Here is a 20905-nt window from a genome sequence, read left to right on the forward strand (position 1 = left end):
ATCCCCTGCACAACTTCAGACACCACTCTGGCAGCTGTAGAAACACTTGCTCCATAGACCCAACTGTCAGCTTTCTCCTCTTTTGCTCAGAAGATGTGCTCAGTGTTCATGATGTTCCTGGAGCTCCAACCTCCCTCCCCAACCCCCGCACCCCCCCCCCCGCAACCTAGCAATCTTCCCCCCACCACAAGCACCCTCTCAGCCCCAGCTTTTCCATGTCCCCCTTTCCATAGGACTCCCAGAAACCTGCTGCCTCCTAGTGACCTTACTCCCCTCTCTCCTTGTTCAGAACCCTCCATGCCCAGAAGGGGGTCTGAGCCCCTCCTCCACACCCAGCTGCTCTCTAAGCTTTTCCCTTCTGCTACCCATAACCGCCACGACAGACACCCTTCAGCCTCTGCCTCCTGAGCTCCCCCTTTCTCTCCTTCCCCCTATTCATAATCCCCCTCCACCACACACAGCCCCTACAGCTGCTGCAGAGAGTGCTATCTCTACATCCTCTCCTGTCCTAACTTCCCTCCTCTGTCCAGACTCATTCTGCTGACATGCTGGCTAGCTTCAAGCAACAGCCCTTTCTTTTCCCCATGTTCCCTTGCTTCAAGGCCCAGCCATAGCTTTGTTCCTTTCCCACTCTCCAGTGTCTCCCCCTCCTTTGTCCTGCCCCCATAATGAACACCTGGTGCATGGCCTCTTCTCCCTGCTGGGCTAAGTATCCCTTTATTGCCTACCCCCAATGCCCTCCTCCAAACTCCTTCCTGCAACTATGATGCAACGGAGTCAGGGCACGTGGAGAAACCAATTGTGGTCAGAGCAGGACACTGCGGAAAGAAGGGAAGTTAGTTGCGGGGAATGGAGAAGGGATGAGGAGAAGAGAACAAAAGGTTCCCCATTCCTCTGACATTTTCTCTTTCTGGGAAAAGCCCCAAGATCCTGTTACTGCCAGTTAACAGATTTCCCATTACTGATGGTTTGTGGCTTAAGGCCTGCTCCTGGCTCCAGTTCCTCAGGGTGGCTACTGGCCCTGCTGCAGCCTCTGGGTTTATCTCTAAGACCTTTGAGGTTCAAGTCCCCATGTCTTACAGAAACTTATTATAGGGGTCACTAGTGGCTGCTGCTTTGCTGGCTCCTCTCAGTGTTATTTCTCTATTACTGTATTCGCAGCACCTCTCAGAGGAGTACCCACCACAAAGTTAATTCTTGCTTTATCTATTCCCTCTTGCAGATAATTCAAAACTCCCAGCATCATAAAATCCAGCACAGCCCCCCAGGCCTCGAAGAAACAGCCTTCGGGTTCGTGGCATTAGAAGCAACAACAAACAATACGCATAATACAAAGATGTTAGAAAATACAAAACTTGTGTTTTATTGTGCAGATCTGCAAAACTATAATTTAACAGTCTCCGATAAATACCTACTGCATTCTGTATACAACAACGCTTATTGGCTCATTTATTCAAACATAAATAGAAATAAAAAAAAATTAGTGGGATTTTTTTTTTTTGTATAAAACATGGCAAGTTGCACGTAATGTGATTCATGTGGAAGTCTGAGATGTTACAAATACAGCTAGACATCAGTTTCACACATCCAAACCCAGCACTGTTTTCATTTCACCACTGTAAGGCAAAATTCTCCCAACACCATGCGTTCATCTGTCCAAGAGTTCTCTAAAGGGAGGAAGCTTGTCAGGGCCTTGTTTATCATTTTTAGTGCACTGTCCATGCCTCATGTCCTTGGTGCATATGGGAAGAACCTGGCAGAAGAGAAAAACATTGCTTTTTAATAAAATGTGAATGATTTTGGTGCTGGAGTAAGGCGCAAGGCTGACTGCCTTGTATGCTGATGGACTGCTTCTGCCTGTACCAGAGATGGAGGACAAGTTTCTCCCACATGGTCCCACCAATGGGACTCTAGTGATTAGAGCAGTACAGCCTCCAAAAGAGATCTTTAATCTTAGCCTCTCTGCACAGTGCTGCTTTCTCTACAATGTTGAGCTGTTGCTGAAAGTATTTTCCAGCAGTGGTTCCCCTGATTTTGTACTGAAAACTGTTTAAGGACCATACTGTAGATCAGACTAAACCATTTCCATTTTTGTTTCTCAAAACACAACTGAGGCTTGCTTCCAACAAGATAGGCATCATAGACCGGTGGATATGGACAGAGTCAGATCTGGATGATCTCTGGAAAGTCACTTCACTTTTTCTGTGCCTCAATTTCCCTACCTGAAAATGGAGTTAATGATATTCACCATCCTTTTCAAAATGCTTAGATATAAAAATGAAAGGTCATAGGCAAGAACTAAGTAGCAGGGTAAGGCATGCACAAAAGGGAGTGCTATGATTTTCCATTGATAGTGAAATTTACACAGTGGTTGATTTTTAGGACCTCCCTCCCCGCACCCCCCTCCGCCACATACACACAAATAGATGGGGTAATTTCTAGATACTCCCTATCCTGGCTCGGGTACAGGGGCAGCTATTTTAATCTGAGCCCTATTTCCTACAGATCTCTGAGTCACCTTCTGCTCTGCATTACAGGTGTGTGCTATAAGTTTATGGTTTCAAGAGTTCTAAAACATTTATTGCCTCAATATAAAATGGTTCAAAGTATTAGGAATATGTGGCTACAAAAACGTAGTTTCAGTTTGTTGTTTTACTCTATGTTAGGCCAAGCCATGGGCACAGAGTACTGTAAAGGAGCAGAAGGCTTAAGCCAAGTGGCTTAGTGTTATTAGGCTATTTAATCAAGTTGTTCAGCCATGTGTGATGGGGCAAGGCCAGATGGCTATAGAAAAGTAGTGGGAGACAGATATATTAGCTCCAGGCTAAACCAATCCCTGGTACCAGGATAAGTGAAATGGCAGCTGCTCCAGGTCAATTAAGACACCTGGTGCCAATTAAGAACTTTCCAGAAGGCAGGGAGAATGCTAGGTTGATTGGGAAACCTGAAGCCAATCGGGGGCTGGCTGAAACTAGTTAAAAGCCTCCCAGCCAGTCATGTGGGTGTGCATGTCAGGAGTTGTGAGAGGAAGTTGAGCTGTTGGAGAGGCTGAGTAGTACACACCATATCAGGCACAAGGAAGGAGGCCCTGAGGTAAGGGTGAAGTGGAGCTTGAGTAAGTGAGGGCTGCTGTGGGGGAAGTAGCTCAGGGAATTGTACATGTCATGTTTCTAAAAGGTCAGCTACCATACCTGATACTATTAGGGTCCCTGGGCTGGAGCCCGGAGTAGAGCGTGGGCCTGGGCTCCCCCCCTCCCCACCTTTGCCCCCTGATTAATCACTGAGACTGGGAGACAACAGAGACTGTTCAAGGAAGGATAACTTCTCCTCACCTCCCTCGCTGGCTTATGATGAAAATGGCTCAGTAGACTGTGACCCTTGTCTCTAGAGAAAGAAGGGTTACGTGGAGGGTCACAGTGAGACTATGAGGCTAGCGAAATCTGCCAGGAAATGCGGGACCCACGGAGGCAAGGACAGAGCTTTGTCACACATGTTAAACTGGTTTTGAGCCATTTTAGTTTGAGCCCTGTTCCACACAGACCCCTGAGTCTCTCTTTGCTCTGTATTACAGGCGCCTGTACTATCAGGACCAGAAGAACCCTGTGCCTTCGAAGACTGGAGCCTGAGTTTGACTGTGTTACAGCAGCATTGTCATATTCTCAAACAAGATTACACAGGAATCACAAAACACTCAGAGGCAAGTTTGACAAGTATTGACAAACCCAATGTTTAAAGTCTGGGTTCAGAGTAGCAGCCATGAGTTTATTTACTAGCACAGACTAGCCCCTGAAGAGGTATTTTGGGAAGACTCACCCAACAGAGATGAGCTTTGTTTCTATCCATTTGGTGTTGTCGCTTCCAGCGGATGCACAAGATGCAGAAGCAGATGCACAAGAGCCCCAAGGGAATCAAAGCAACCAATACGTAGATTGTTACAGCATCGACTGTTGCTGATTGGCCTGTAGGGAAATCAGCAAGCCTTTAACATGGGCTGCCACTGAATAACTATCCGTCAGACACTCCTTCACCATTCTCCAAGGGAAAGAAGGAAAAGGGAAGGCTATGGGTACAGGGGTCTGACAGAGAAGGGAGAGGGGCAAACATGCAGTAGCATATATGAGGGGCACTTCCAAACAAAATTCCTTTCACCAGGGCCTCATGCACTGTTTATATACACAACAGTTTGTGCCCAAGGTTTTTGTGCGGACCATTTTATTTCTGTGGCCTGGTGTTAGGTGAGTGTCACCAGCAGTCACTCTTCTCTCTCTCCCATGTGTACCAGACCCACCTCCCCACTTCTCTCAGCTGCCCCAAAGGTCCTTGTCCTCTCTCCCTCCTGCGCCAAGAGTTCCATCATTCTCTTCCAGCTTTTCTGGGGGCACCTCCCTTTCTTCTGCCCCAGGCTCCCCTCCTTTGAACTGCCTCTTTCTCTTCTCCCTCCTGTATCAGAGAACACAGCTTCCTTTTTCCTCTTCCCCACACCAAGCTCACACTCACCCTGCACCTGCCCATCCTTGGACAGAGTCAGCGTCACGTTTAAGAGCGGATGTTGGATCACACAGCCAGCTGGGTTCTCCCAGTGAATCCTGGAGGGGACATGTGTGAAATTGCTGATAACAGTCACAGTCTGGTCTGAGTGATTGATGAGATACTGTCCTGGCTCCTGCTGAAGGTGATGGGACAGGTTCCAGCTGATCATTGGAGCTGGTTTCCCTGTTACTGAGCAGCTTATTTCCAGCACCTCCTCCTCACCATTGTCTGGACTGGACACGAGCTTGGCCTCCAGTATGGGCTCTGATATTGCTGTTAAGCACAAGAAGGAAAACCCGTTATTAACACTTGCAGCTCTGTCACTATGGTAGCTTAGCGAGCATGCTTGGGCAAAGAGGAACTTGGTGCCTGTGTCTACTGTTGACTGAAGAGAACAAGGATGGCATTCGGTTTTACTGCTCAGTGCTGTCTATCGTCTCAACCTGACAGGGTCCAGCGTGTGATACATGGACTTTCAAAATGTCAGACAACAATGCCAAAATGAAGAAGTCATGGAGGCACCGGGTCTGCACTAGGCCATAGCTTTTAAACAATCCCTTAGAGGAACCCCTTCAGTGCACCAGACTCCCAGGGGGATTTCACTCTTCCTTAAGGGTATCCCACACAACCTCAACGGCTCCAAGACTGAGGGTTGGTCCACACAAGGAAAGTTAGGTCAGTCCAACTCCATTGCTCCAGTGTGTGAAAAATTCATACCTCTGAGAGACATAGTTAAACTGACCTAAGCCCCAATGTAGACAGCACTAGGTCAACCTAGTTACCACCTTTCAGAGAGGTGGATTTACTACAGGGAAGGAAGAATCCTTTTTGTTGCTGTATTGTGTGTACACTACAGCTCTATAGCTGCATTGCTCCAGCTGTGCCACTGTGTCATTTCTAGTTTAGACATAGCCTGAGCCTCTGGGCTCCAGCACACCTGTTTCACACCCTGAGCTCTGCCCCGCAAGTCCAATTGAGATGGTCTCTGAAGAGGAGTCTTTTTGTCCTATTCTGGGATCAATGCACCTCAGCTAGTATTTGCAGTGATCTCAGGCAGCCTTTCCAAAACAGAGTCGGGTTTGTTAGCCAACTAGAACACAGCGTTACCAGGTCCTTAGGTTAGTATAGAGATGCAAAGGCCAAGACAGAGTTCAGACTGGCCAGTGTCAGGGCTCTAACCAGCCAAGCTGCTGTAGAAGCCATCTTGGCAGGTTTCAGCCTGTCCTTAAATGACCCATTCAGACCTCCCCAGACAGTTAGGTGACCCAGCACCTCATATCTTCTGCTCTGCCTCAAAAGCAGCTTTTTAAACTCTTTGTGCTCGGTACATAGCAATTCAAACTTCAGAGGGAAACTGAAGCATGCATCGGAATAATAAAAATATTAGCCAGATTCCCACATTCCTCAAAGAAGAAAGCAGCCAAATCAGAGGCGGGGAGAATAGAAACGTGGGTGTCACAGACCAAGACTCAATAACATCATTATCAGATTTCAACAATAGTGCTAAAGCAACAGGTGGTGTACATGGGAAGTAAGAAATCAAATGTAGCTCTAAAATTGGTGATCGTCTCCACTCAGCCAGATTTCTGTTTCTTTTCTGTTTAATTTTTTAAGGGGAATTACTGCTAGATAAAAGATTCTGGGGCTCTCAGCCCTGCAACTGAAGTCCTCTGTTTATACAAAAGTAGTGCAAGCTTCCCCACACAGACAACTTCCAATCAATGTATGATAACATTTACTGCATATTTATGTGGTCATGTAACTGCAGCTGATCAGTGTCTGTCAATAATGTGCACATATTTTTGTTTCTTTTACATGACATTTAGGGTGTGTTTATATTTAGAGATTATTATCATTATTAAGGACAAGATTTACAAAAATGGGTTCCTGAAGTTAGGTGGCAAAATATGGCTTTAGAAACCAGAGGCTTGGTTTTCACAAGTGCTGAGTGAGCATCCAGCAGCTCCCATTAAATGCAACAGGAGCTGATGGGTGCTCAGCACTTGTGAAAACCAATTCACTGATTCAGATTCCCCCATCCTGCCAAGACTTATGCGGGCACGTAACTTCACACATGTGAATAGTTCCATGACGTTCGGTGCGACCACTCATCTAAGTGACAGGTTTCAGAGTAGCAGCCATGTTAGTCTGTATCCGCAAAAAGAACAGGAGGACTTGTGGCACCTTAGAGACTAACAAATTTATTTGAGCATAAGCTTTCGTGAGCTACAGCTCACTTCATCGGATGCATTCAGTGGAAAATGTTCACGAAAGCTTATGCTCAAATAAATTTTAGTCTCTAAGGTGCCACAAGTACTCCTGTTCTTTCATCTAAGTGATGCATCTGTGCAGGATTAGAGCCTAAATATGGGATTAGGAGCCCAAACATAGCCACCTATTTTTGAAAATCTTCACCAGAGTATTATGTAATTGCAGCCACAGCAGCTCTAATTTAATTTGAGTCAGAGCTAAGAGTTTTGCTGTGATGAATGAGTATATTATGTGGGTAATGCAACTTTTATGCTGTGATGAACTATTCATTACCTAACTTTGAAGTGCTGTGCTTGTGAGTGATGTGATCGATAACTTCATTGCCATCATTAGCAACTGTACCAATTTTTAAACAAACATTTTTATTTTTGGAAATTCCCAGGTTTATGAGTGTTTTATAAATCATTGCTTCCTCTTGCACAGGTAAATGACGATATTATTCTTAAAAATTCATATTCATGGAACAGACGAGAAACTAACTTAAAGGAAAGTGTGGGATCAGCCAAGTTTATATTGGCTCCTGCAGATAGCTGTACCATTCAATATGCACTTGACAAGACTGGATGAATTTTCCAAGCCATAGTGGTAGGAGGGCAAAAGTAGGACATCATGTGGCAACCTTAATAATGGAGAGGCCACAGCCACTCCGTACTCAGAGTTGGAGACAGAGACATTCTAGAGGGGAACACTAAGCTGATCTTATTTTTTATCTTATGTCTCTCTCCCTACAATGAATTTCACGTACATTAGATTCTATGGCATGAGCAGTTTTTTTAAGTCGTACTTAATTTGTTTACAGTGGTTGTGCTTGCTCATGAGACTTCATCATCAGCTTCTCACTTCCCCGCATCACTGATCAAGAGAGGGACTGTCACATTACCCAACTGATAGTGCTGATAAATTACAATAGCGTTTTTCTTAAAACGGCAGTGTCAGAGCCAATGGGGATTTCAGCTGGAACTTCTCAAAGTCTCCCATGTAAGTCTGGAAATCGAAGGGCTCAGTCTCACAAAGAGCATTCTGTTTCAGTTCACAAATAACCCTTTGAACTTCTTCTTTTTTTCACTGGGTACGTAAAAATAACAGCTTTTGACTACCTCCGCCCACTGCATCGGCTTCAAAACTGGATTGTGACATCCAGAAACAGCGAAGCAAAACCTACACAGATCACATGGGCCAATGTTTCCTGCAACGTTCCACTGGGAGGGCTTTAGTGGAGCATCAGCAAAGAATCATTTACAAGAATGTTTAATAATACACAGCACTTATATGACACCTCCCATTTCAAATCATTTTACCAAGTCACAGAGCAGTCACTGAGGCACAGAGGTGTCGGAGCTTGCCTAAAGTCACTTACATCTACACAGGGGCAGACTAAGGTAGCAGCAAGTTTCAGAGCCTCAGGCTGTGGACTCAGACTCGCGCTACGGTGCACAAATAGCTGCCTAGACGTTACGGCTCAGGCTAGAGCTCAAGCTCTGGTGCCGCAGGAAGGGGAAGGTAAGTCTACATGGCTCGTTTTAGTGCCATAGTGCGCGCTTGCGACTGTAGAGCCAGGCTCGGCGACTCGCTGCCATGGGTACTTTTTTCCTGTGTAGACATACGAGTAAATGGCAGTAAATGCTCCACTAAAGCCCTCCCAGTGGAACGTTGCAGAAATAGAACTATTGTCCCAAATCTCATTTCCTTCCAGTTCTGACTAGACCGTCCTCTGCCTACCCATATTAGAACAAAGGGTGATCACCACAGAAGACATATACAGCAGATCTCACCAATTCTCTGCCTAATTAGCTCTCCAACTCAATATACAGAGGATGAAAAATGTTTCATTCATCTTTACTAACATTTGACAACTTTGGTTATATTTAATTTTATTGTCTGTTATTAAATAATACAAAGGACACTCAGATATAAAGAATATAATCTACTCTAAGGGCCTGAACCTGATCCCACTGAAATCAGTGGAAGTTTTGCAACTGACTTCAAATGAGAGCAGGACTGGGTCTTATTTTAGGGCTTACAATTGTATCAGTGGATGTAGACAGGAATTGGGAGTGCCTCTGCCATTGACTCACTGCATGGCCTTTGGCAAGTAACTAGTTTCTTTGCACCTCACTTGCTCCATCTATGAAAGAGGGATAGTACTTATCCATCATGCTTTGAGATCTTCAGAGGGCTGGTGCCATCTATGTGTAAGTTATTTATAACATATCTAGATACACATGAACAAATTCCTAAAGGATTCTGTAAACTGGCCAATCTTGATTCTCCCTAAACTAGCCACTAGTTAACAATTGTTTCTCTCCCTCAGATTTAAACTTCGGCAACTTCTATTTATTCTTCTTTAGTAATATTTTGTAGATCTTAAATTCTGAAGGATATCATGTAATAAAAAACATGTTGGAGGGGATGCTTGGAGGTTTTTTTAAATTCAGGGAGTGTCTCCTACGCACTATCATTTTCACAAGGTTTCTCTCTCCTGTTCTAGCAAGGCAGCTTTGAAATTCCCACCTGAAAACCTATCCATTCCCCCATATCTATGCTTCCTGCACATATGATATACACCACCTGATTTGACTTCACTTCCCTTAAACAGGTAGAAAGAAGTTACGGTGGCAACACGGGAAATAACGAACATATGAAATATAGAGGTCACAACTGCCTGGCAATCACTAGAAGGTAAACTCCCTTGTAATCCCCACCAACCCCTCCAGGGCAAGTAAACTGACAATTTCAGTTCAAGCTGGGATCTCTATAAATTGATTTGCACCTTGCTGTGAGAGTGACTGAGGGTTTCAGAAAGCCTTTGGGTCCATTCTCATATCATGTCCCTAGAGAGTAGGAATACTCCCCCCACCCTTTTTAAACATGTTAACCCCCATTAATAGCAACGAGAATAAATACATAAATCAGGGCTTTAAGTAGCTTTGATATAGGGACACATGAATTATGCAAAATGAGGTGCCTGTGCTGTGGACACCCAGTGCAGACTAAACGATTTGTTATTTGATATTTGGACAGAGGGTGCAAAATATTTTTTGAGGATAGCACTGGATGCGAAACAAAGGGAAAGGACCTTAGGATATGATCTGGAATCCATCCAAGTGCTAAATCTTATTTTATATTTCAGAAAAGGTATGTTTGCCTTGTGTATTAAACAGTGATAAGATCCTTGTGTGTATGATCCATCAATAACTAACATCCCTGATAAGGAGATGTCATACAGTCTTATTTGAGCACCTAGAAAGTTTAAACATTTAAAACAAACCATTCCCTGGCCTGTTCCTGTCTGGAATTATTAAGTGTTCTTGTAAACTGCCTGGACAATAGCCAGTATTTGCCAGCCCTAGGTCAGTGGCCCTATGAACATAACTAGAGTCTTTTCCAACATCTTTTTTAATACAGTCACCTGCTGGTTTAGCTTCAGACCTCTCTTCCTTCACAGGGTGGGCAAGTGAGTGATGTAGAACAATATTTACTCTGTGAGGGTGAAGTCCCACCAACCAGGATAACACAACCCCTACTGCTATTTTTTTAATTAGATGTTATCTCACCCTACAGGATCCTTAAGTACTTTATAAACTCTATTTGGTACAAAAAGCTCCTCAGAAATGCAGCTCTCTCTGTAGCAGATGATGGTAACCATAAGGTTTACATACAGGAGTGTGAGGAGAGAAAGAATTTTGGCCACCGGTATCAGGACAAATCCCTGCTCTTATCAAGAACGCCTTGGGATCTTAACACCCACGTAGATCAGCCAGGACCTGGGCTTTTACGGTTTCATCTGAAAGACCCACATGCAGTAAACTTTACAGAATTCAATCTGTTCACTTGAGAACAAAGAGCCAAGTTAATGCACCTGGGATCTGATTCAGCAGTTCCATCCATTATATTTCCATCATTAGAGCCAACATTTACATGGGAACAGAATTCACCTTTCCTGTACTTGAGTGCAACCTCTGGCCCTCAGACTGTGTGTCTCACACATTTGCTGGAATGTATCCTCCGACTAAGTTCTCCATAAAAAACCTTAGCTTTTAGTTAGTGTGGAGAAAAGGAAACGTGCGATTCCAGTAAGAATGAGACTTGTGATTATCCCCAAACTATAACTAACATTTGTCACAAACATAATTAAGAGTTCTCTGGTTACTTGCAGATATAAAAGTTTCCTCAGTTACATAATAATAAAATTAAGATTTTAAAGGGATATCAACTCTCATGCTTCACAACCAACCACTAACTGCTTGTGGGGAGGTTTCTCCTAGCCCAAATGCATATTATGATGTAATTGTTGCATATATGGATTTTATACCTTCTTCTGAAGCATCTGCTACCAGCTACCATGGAAGGGCTATTAGTCTCATTCCATATGGCAAGACCCACCATCATCCATTTTAACCAGTATTGTTTAATTTATTTATAACAGCACTTCACCCTTTATGTAAAAGTAGTAGTATAATGTTAAAAACAAAGACATCTCGCTCATATGAGACCAAACAACAACATTCAGCCAGTCGATTTTTTTTCAAAAGTAGAACAAAACCACCAGATAACTCTCAGAAACTCCAAACACTAACGTTTGTCAATTAGAGAAGTGAACAACGGTGAGGTTAGACTGTATACATTATGACCTAAACCACAGAAACAAATGTTCCCGAGAGCACGTGCATTCGCAGAAAGTAAGTACTTTTCAAAAGGAGAAGTTTGCTATTGGGCAGATCAGAGCAACGCAGAATATAGGGTTGAGTGCTCTGTAGACTTTGGAGAAAATCTCCCTGGTTTCAATGGTAAGAGAAAGGACTTGGATGGGCAGGGCCTCCATTCCTGAGTTTTTCTGCGGAAAAGGACCTAGGGGTGACAGTGGACGAGAAGCTGGATATGAGTCAGCAGTGTGCCCTTGTTGCCAAGAAGGCCAATGGCATTTTGGGATGTATAAGTAGGGGCACAGCGAGCAGATCGAGGGACGTGATCGTTCCCCTCTATTCGACATTGGTGAGGCCTCATCTGGAGTACTGTGTCCAGTTTTGGGCCCCACACTACAAGAAGGATGTGGATAAATTGGAGAGAGTCCAGCGAAGGGCAACAAAAATGATTAGGGGTCTGGAACACATGACTTATGAGGAGAGGCTGAGGGAACTGGGATTGTTTAGTCTGTAGAAGAGAAGAATGAGGGGGGATTTGATAGCTGCTTTCAACTACCTGAGAGGTGGTTCCAGAGAGGATGGTTCTAGACTATTCTCAGTGGTAGAAGAGGACAGGACAAGGAGTAATGGTCTCAAGTTGCAGTGGGGGAGGTTTAGGTTGGATATTAGGAAAAACTTTTTCACTAGGAGGGTGGTGAAACACTGGAATGCGTTACCTAGGGAGGTGGTAGAATCTCCTTCCTTAGAAGTTTTTAAGGTCAGGCTTGACAAAGCCCTGGCTGGGATGATTTAATTGGGGATTGGTCCTGCTTTGAGCAGGGGGTTGGACTAGATGACCTCCTGAGGTCCCTTCCAACCCTGATATTCTATGATTCTATGATTCTATGAAAAGATATTTGTACACAATTCTTAATGCTATCCTGTAGCAAACAACCCAGTATTTTTTAAAAGCACATTTCCTTCCCCACTACCTAAAACGTTAAATTGACTTCTTCACATAATTTGTCTCTTTAGGTTTAGGAATTAGTCATGGGTCCACTTGTCTCCTTCCCACCGGAAAGACAAAGCCTTTCTTCCTAGCCCCTTCGACTCCTCCACACTTTTTCTTCCTTCAGTTTTCCAGAAGTGTTTCAGGAAGAAAAAAAAAACACCTTTAAACATCTGAATATTTTGTTTTGACTTTCTAAACAAAATATTTTGATTTTTCAGTTCAAAATGACTGTGTCAAAATTTCCTTTTGTTTCAATAAAAGCAATCAAAAACATTTTAAAATGGTCAAAATCTAAACAAAACATTTACATTTTGTCAAAACTAAACCTTTTGTTTGACCCTGAATGAATTATTGTTTTTACTTTACAATTTTCCCCCCCCAAAATTTTTTTTAATTATTTTTGGTTTGATCTGAACTGTTTTGGGTTTTTTTTTTTTTTTTTAAATTACCATCCGTTATTCACACAACTCTGCTCACCACTGCTTCCCTATCAGAGGTAAAAAACCAATGAGGAAGGGAAAATTAGGTCACCTTCCCACTGAGAAAGAAAGAGATTAACCAGCGCTGCCACTAAAGACAATCACAAACTAGGGAAAGGCTGGAGTTTCTGAAAGGTCAAAGCCCCCCTTTGTGATGATGAGGTCTTACCATAAACCTTGAGGCATGTCCTGCCAGTGATGGATCCCATGGGAAATGTGTTGAAGATACATTTGTAACAGCCTTCGTCCTGCAGGGTGACAGCACGAACAGTAATGGCAGAGACTGTCAGCTCACTCTGGGTGAAGTTCACACGGCTGCTATAGTTACCCAGGATTCTGTGTCCGTTAATCCTGCTGTAGGTTGCTATGTTGCCTTTGCCCTCTCCACTCGCCTTCTGCCAGGTGACTTGCAGCACTTCATGATCCATGACAAGCTGGCATTGGAAAGTAACATTTTCTCCAGTCTTGGACGTTTGGACCTTCCTATGAACTACCTGCAGTGAGCCTGTGGGCAGACAGGACACATAATTTTGAGATTCCCTTTCATCCACTCATGGCACATACTAAACAGAGATTCCATTATTTACCAAGGCAACACCCCTCTGCAACTTCTGAGTGAGAATTCTTGGCATGCTTTGCCTTCAGACCTTCCATAAAGAGATTCCCTGTGAATCAGACTGGGACATTAAACTTCACCACGACGAATAAAGCAACTCCTAGCCCATTCAATCCTAGGCCTGTCTGCTCAAGTTTCCAGCAAGAAAGCCAGTTCAGATCACAAGAACAAGGGCAATTACATTATTTGTGATGAGGACATTTGTCTGCTCGATCTGACTCACACAACACTTACTCTTAAGCTAATGAGCAGCTCCACTATATTAATGATTTCTGGACCCTATGGACATCTGTCCAATTGGAAGGGAATTCATAAAGCCCTAGCCCCCCACCTTGCCCTTAACACACATTTTGACATCCCCTACATACACATCTATCAGAGACCAGAAAGGTTAGGTCAAGTCAGACTGAAGTTTAGAGTGAATGCTTCAATTATAACTTATTTTCCAACCACAGTCCATGGACCACTAGCCACCTGCAGAGCCCTTTCTGACGGCTCGTAGAATAAAATGTTCTGAGAATCAGTATTAGTGGCTTATCAGTTAGAAGGGGACATGCCCATGAAAACCTGTCTCTCTAAGCCAGAGAATCATGGGAGTGGAGCTCTCCATGCAAAATTATTGTCCTTCTTCTCTTTAAATGAATAGAAGCAGGCTGAAATGCCATTAAGGCGAAAAGTGAGAGATTTCCAGTCTTAATCTTTCACTCAACACCACTTTTCTCACAAAGCCAAAGTTAACATTACTTGGTTGGTTTACATCAGTATGTGTACCGTACACCAGCATGTGAAGAAAGATGCCAGCAACAACAGGCACAGCATTGAAAAGAGCATTTTATACATTAACTGCTGCTTCACAATCCACATGAGAAACTACATATAGTGTTCTTGAAGAGGTAGAAGGTTGTCCCATAATATGACGTGGCTATATTTCCTTCACACAAGGCGGTGTGGCAAGGATCAACTAGCCTGTATGTCAGTCATTACAAACGACCCCATCTTGACCAGAAGGAATCCATTTACACTCCATAACCAAAATATCTGTCGTAACGTAAGCTGAAAGCAAGTCGTAGTTTAGGTGGCTCGTTTGCTTATTGTAGTTTGTAAATAAATATGTCCACATGCCTCGAGCTAATGGATACACTCCTTTTAAATCAAACTAAAGACACTATAAATAAAATCAGAAACATGAATAATGCAGTGACAGCACAGGAAGCATTATCAAGCTCATTTCTGCTTACCTCCAGGTCACATCACCAAGCACAACACAGCTGTGTGTCTGGCCAGAAGTGTTATATCATGGATGGTGTTAATCAGGAGGTGGTAAATGAGGAGCAAGGGGTTCTGCAAAGATCTTATAAGAGCTGTACATCACCAGGTTAGCAGGATGTTTGGTCAACAAAGTTTCACATACAATTTTAGCCAAAGAATAGAAAATTTACCTGCTGCTATCGCCCAGACCCAAGAGAAGAAAATGCATGTGAATATCATCTCAGCTGTGCGATCAACTAGATGAGCAGGCAACAGAAGGCATTCAGTTCTGAACTTCCCTTTTTATACACTACTCCCTTTTGGGACATGCCAGTTCGTCATCTACTGTAAATTATATAATTAGACTCTTCCCTTCCGCAATAACAGTACATTTCCTTTGTAGAGCAGCTATGAGAAATTCCCACTGAAACCTGGATATACTGATGACTACTGCTGCTTTGTAATTCAGAAAAACAAGTATTGGCAGCTAATATGGATGATCTTTCATCTGCACTCATGGAAATTTAAACACAAAGGTAAATGCAGTTGTGTGTATGTGTGTTCATCTGGCTACAAATAAAGGAGAACTAAAAGATGGGATATTGGGAAAGGGAAGGTTAGATGTCACGAGTGGATGCATGTTGGGGGATCTAATTTTCAATCTGCCGGTTGATAACAAGGAATATTATTCTGAAGGTCTCCAGCATAATCCCAACACTCCATAATTCTGCATGAGCATCTACTGGAGAGAAACATGGGCTGGAATAGCTGACTGTAGTGTCAGTCTTGAAGGAGATGTATGGACAGAGCAGAGTGAGAGTTAAAAAGACAAAAGAGGGTTTGTTGGAAATCAGGACTAAGGTGAATGGGAATAGCAGGGGTGTTGCAGAAAGTATTGCCAAACTCAAAAAAGATTATCTTGTGGTTTTTTGGCCTGTCCTTTGATATTCCAATTCCTCCTCCCCATCCCCTGGCTCTCCCTCTCTTTGTCAATTAATGCTGTCTCTTCCCTCAAATTTATTGGGGTAACGTGATTTTGGCCCCAACTGCAGAAGCTCTCACCCCCAAATCTGTCTGTTTCCTGCCCAGCAAACAGTCCTGTCTCTCCAGTCTCTGGTTCGAGTCTGTCCCCCAGCCTCAGCTCTGCTTCTCCAAGGCTCTTCGCCACCCCCCCACACACACACCTACCAGGCCTGGGTGATGCAGCAGAGTCCCTCACTCCCCTTTAAAGGCCAGGTGTTACAAGGTGGGAGGAGCAGAGACGTCAGAGGAGGCAGAGGAGGTGTTCTGTTCCCCCTCGCCCCATGAGAATGGTGTCAGGTTGCTGAGGAGAGGAAGAGAGCTCTGCCTGTAGCTGCTGATTGGTTGCTTTGGCCCAGGAAGCTGGCAAGTAGAGCAGGCAGCCATTCAGAGGGGGTTTGCTCCCCAGCATGGCTCAAATTCTCCTGGGGGCTGTAGGGTCTCATGTCATTGTCAGATGGGCGCTAGCCCCCGCCAAAATCCAGTCACTCAAAATCATCATGAGAGTTTGCAACACTATGAAAACTGGTGAATACTGAACACTGGGGACTATTCCAAATCTGTTTATAACATTTTCTGTGTACATTATATTTGTTTACTACAAAATGGTATGGTACTGTTTCTTTGAATTTTGGCAGTCAACTACTGGCACCTAATTAATCAGGATTTTATATACAATAGCCCTGAAGTTTAACTCCGTGTAATACTTTCTGAAAAGTCCTGAAGACAGAACACTAGACTTTCAGACAAGCTCAAGCTCAGATTTTCAAAAGAGCTCTGCTCCCATGCAGGCAGCTAAAGAGAAAGGCCAGAATTTCCTAAGTGCTCATACAACAGCTTTCAACGTTAACGCAATGGGCGCCAAACTCTTGACAATGTGGTATAGATTGTGGGTAGAGTTGGCTGAAAATTTTTGTCCAAAACATTTTCTTGGCTGAAAAATGCAGATTTGGGTCAACCAAAACATTTCGCAAATTTGTGTCAAATTCATTGACTAATTTTGGTTAATAAATAAATAAAATCAGAAAAAAATCAAAATGTTTCATTTTCACATTTTCAAGAAGAAAATGCCACATTTTGTTCAGGATTTTTACTGCAATTTTGTAAAAATATTAAACTCAAAAGCCAAATAAAATGTTCAGTTTCAAGTCAAATAAAATGTTTAATTTTACTCACAATGATTTTTTTTTTCATTTTTTGGTTCACACGGTTGTAATTGTGGGTATCAAGCCTTTTGACAATTCTGGCCATAGTTCTTACTCTAATTTTTAATGGTTCAGAATGCACATAAAAGATAGTTAAAACTTAGAGAGGCAGCATGGTCTGGTAGACTGACCGCATGACTGGCAGCTAGGTACTCCCAAATTTTAATCCCTGCCACTGATTTTCTGGGTGGTGTTAAACAAGTCTAAACAAGTTAAACAAGACTCTTATTCTCTCTGTGCCTCAATTTCCTCATCTGTACAACAGGAGTAATACAAACTTACATCATTGGATGTTGTGGGTAGAACTTAGAGTTATTTTTATGAATCTCTTCATTTGGTTAGTTTAGTCCATTATTCTCACTGTCAGTTGTCTGTAAACAGGTAATTATTTGTATTAATTTGTTGATAATGCAAATTCTTCAGTAGCTTAAGCCAGCAAATCTCAGCCTGTAGATTGCTCACAAACAGCCTTCACTCAGTTACTCTCTATTCAGAATTTGCTTCTTAGACGTCAATTGATTACCTGAATCCTGTGGTGTTCTTTCGGTTTCCTGACTGGATGACCTTTTATAAACTGTTATGGCACACACAAAAAACTGTTTTTTTATTAAGCAAATCTTAGATGCAGGCCTGAAATTTATGGTCCTTGTATGAATATTCAAACAATCTTTGAGTTGCACAAATATTTGTGAAAGGCAAACAAAAACAGCAGGCCCAAATCAAAATATTATTCCAAATTCTCCAAAATGTTCACAAAAACATTTCCTGTTGTGTCTTAGCTCTCATTCTGAGGATTAATTCATTAATGCTATAAGAATGTAAGGGTTAAGTATCAGTATTACTATATGATTAGAAAAAACATTTTTATTGTGGGTTTGAATAGGCTGCTTGTTTTATGAATACCTAAATATGCTCTCTAGGGTGTCTTTGTAAGACAAACATATCCCACTGCTACCAGGAACAAGTAATCTGGCCTGGATTTAAGAAGGAACCATATTCTCAATATTTCATTGCCACTTTAAATGAAACTCAAATCACTTCATGCTTTCATACTTCTTTTTAAAGAGATCCTGACAGTGTGGTTTCTTTCTTTATTTTTTTAAAACATTTATCATTTTCAGTGTCCCACTCTGCTGCTTGATTCCTGCTAGGAAGCTGTTCTCCCTTTGCAGTGTTTCTGGCCCAACCAAAAATATTAAGTACTTGAAATTTAAGAAAGACTGTCCTTGTGAGATTTCCAGCACAATTTTCCAGATGCTAGAAATTCAGATAGCTTTAGCTGCAGAATGAAACACTGGAATACTGATTCCAAGTGACAGGAAGAACTTGTAGTTCTGAACAGGTGAATTTTGTAGTTTACAAAATATCAAATTTATAATTTCTCAAGGTGTCAGAATGTCTCATACCTGCGTTAAGCCAGCACAGCTCCACTGAAGTCAATGAAATTTGACTTGCATGCATGCATGCACTTACATCAAGTCTGGCCTTAGCTCCCACATTTTTCACTAACGGGATACTGATCTGTAGAGAGAAAAGCCCAGATATATTTCAGGCTTAGCTAATGCAGTTTCTTCAATTAGTAGTGTTATATAATTATTAATATTTAACTGAAGCTTCTCCAGCTGAACTGCACCATCCAGTGATCAAAACAGGAACTTCATTTTATTATTTGTTAAAACTCTACCATGGTCGCCATTAAGAGTTTGAATTGCTATTTGCAGGAAGCATAGGTGCTGGAACCCCCTGGCTTGAAGTCGTAACAACAACCCAAATACATAGTTTCCGGCTTCAGTGCCTCACAAAATTTTATTCACCCAGAGTGAATAAACTTTTATAGAAGAATAAAAATAACCATTCAACATTATGGTAAAGGATAGATATTGTAGCTGGACTGTTTTTGTTATTATAACACTGATTTACTATATTCCTTATACTGGTACAAAGAAGCCTATATTCCCTAATTCGTTGGAATACTGTGGTAATAACTATGCAAAGGCAAAGCTGTAAGAGTTTGACAGGGGCCACTATGTGAGAAATGACACATTGACTCTTATTGCTATCCTAATTTAATATGCAGTTAAACATTCTAATCCTTTTAATAATGATCTAGATTCTCTCTCCAGTTCAAAGGAACTCAACAGAAGACTTCAGACTTATTCTCACCCAGTCGTGGAACTGTAACAATGCTGTGGGATTCATGTGAACTATCCCACCTAAGCAACCCAGGCCACGAATGAAACTGCTGAAAAATATTGCAGAATGAATACGTTCAGGAAAAAAATCACAATCTGTTCTCCGAACAAATAGCCACATTCAAATACATTCAGCTCTTGAACCTGTGCAGCATAGACAAGTTTCATGAAGCAGAGAGTTATGTAACGCATTACTGGGGTTTCAGTGTCTAGTTTCAAGGAGCTGCCAGTAACCTGGACTCAAAACAAGGCTCTCACTTCATCCACCACAGAATTTCAGCCGTTCCTAGAGTGAGGCAAACATCCATTTAACTGCAACCCCATGCAACAGTTTAGGACAGGAAGAAGTAAAGGATCCTGTATCCAAATGAAGGTCCTTGATGTCATGCTCAAGTGTTGGTAGACCGAATGCGTGCAACCAGCGAGGCACAGCACTTGCAGTATCATAGTAAACCCTCTAAATCCATGCTGGGATTTGGAGACCTACAACATGACCAGGATAAGGAGACCAAAGTGTCTGTATTTTGGAAAGGCGTAATAAATAAAATCCCACAAGGAGGAACTGTCCTTTAACTATTCTGGCCTATGAGCAAATTACTACAAGGCTCCAGAGGGAGCGGAGGGCTGGGTGCCTGTAGAACCATGCCATGCTACCAGGGGGCGTGAACCGGGACAACCCTCTGTCAGAGTAGGCTACAGTTAACACCTGTTAATTAAGACTGTAAACACACAGTTAGCAAGTGTAGCATAGATAAAAGACTGAGAGAGAAGTTGCCTAGCTGCCACATCTCTCACAGTGCAACATGTTCACCTGTAAAGCCACAAACGCGCACCCTGCAGCATGTGCTGTGAAATCATCTTTAGACAGAGCCAGTTCTTTGGTTAACCACTCTCTGCTAGTTAGACCTGCACTTCAGGTGACCCTGCTGCAGTGCTTCATGCCATATTGCATCACCACTGGCGTCTTATCAGTGTCCCCCCCCATCAATATATCTACGATAAAATGGCTTATTTAAGAAGCACTGGATCCCTGAGCTCTCCCCTCTGACTGATTTTGTTTCAGGTTCCTCCATTGTTCAGAGGTCTCATTCTTTCCTGTAACTCCATTGGCTCTGAGCAAACAAATAAAAGCAAGGAGAGTTCTTGTGCTGCTCTCCTAGTGGAATCATAAAAAGAAAGCAAAAATGAAATATAGCTGAGATTCAGTATTGATGCTGAGTTTTGTTTTTTTGTTGCCTTTTTTTTTTTAAACTAACTTTTGTCGCTCCGTTTCTCAGAAAAGCTGGGTAACAAGAGACTGTGGTTTCTGTTTGGTAAGAAAACCCAGCAGTGATGTTTTAGTCTCACATCCCAGTAACAACTCAGCTTCTCCTTGTTTGAGGGTAGAGGCCATGAGCAACAAACTGGCTTCTCTCTCACTCCAGCATCTCAGGAAGTGACAGCAGTCATTCTTCCCTTCTGTCTTCCTGTCCACACCCACACTTGTCAAAAAGAGATGATCTGCAGTGGAGATTTGGTATGCTGAATTTGGGTGCACATGAAGATGGTGTCATAAAGTGATTCCACCTGCCCACTAGGTTTTTGATTTACAAAAGTCCTGGTAGAAAATACAACTAAAACAGGAGTCAAAAAGAAGAAACTACCTGCTTTCCAGAGCTGCTGAGATTCTTTGAAAGGATGGGGAACTGCCTACCAAAAATGAGGTAGGTT

The 20905-nt window shown here is 42.7% G+C and overlaps 1 protein-coding gene across 1 annotated transcript; it reads right to left on the reverse strand.

The window, feature by feature from the left end:
* Positions 1 to 1465: 1465 nt before the first annotated feature.
* Positions 1466 to 15063, reverse strand: LOC141984102 (OX-2 membrane glycoprotein-like). The gene is made up of 5 exons (XM_074947039.1): positions 14970 to 15063; positions 13084 to 13419; positions 4498 to 4803; positions 3814 to 3959; positions 1466 to 1753 (listed from the first exon to the last, which is right to left on the reverse strand). Exons 1-5 carry the CDS (start codon positions 15016 to 15018, stop codon positions 1649 to 1651), a joined length of 942 nt encoding a protein of 313 aa, XP_074803140.1. The 5' UTR covers positions 15019 to 15063; the 3' UTR covers positions 1466 to 1648.
* Positions 15064 to 20905: the final 5842 nt, after the last annotated feature.

The sequence above is a fragment of the Natator depressus genome, chromosome 1 (assembly GCF_965152275.1).
Source record: "Natator depressus isolate rNatDep1 chromosome 1, rNatDep2.hap1, whole genome shotgun sequence".
In the NCBI taxonomy this organism is placed as follows: domain Eukaryota; kingdom Metazoa; phylum Chordata; order Testudines; family Cheloniidae; genus Natator; species Natator depressus.

Bases quoted from the DNA above. Each gene is read 5' to 3' on its own strand.
- LOC141984102 (XM_074947039.1), bottom strand. From the start codon at position 15,018: ATGATATTCACATGCATTTTCTTCTCTTGGGTCTGGGCGATAGCAGCA. The intron at 13,420-14,969 runs GTAAATTTTCTA...GTCTGCCCACAG, and splicing joins GGTCTGGGCGATAGCAGCAG to GCTCACTGCAGGTAGTTCAT. The intron at 4,804-13,083 runs GTAAGACCTCAT...TGTGCTTAACAG, and splicing joins GACATGCCTCAAGGTTTATG to CAATATCAGAGCCCATACTG.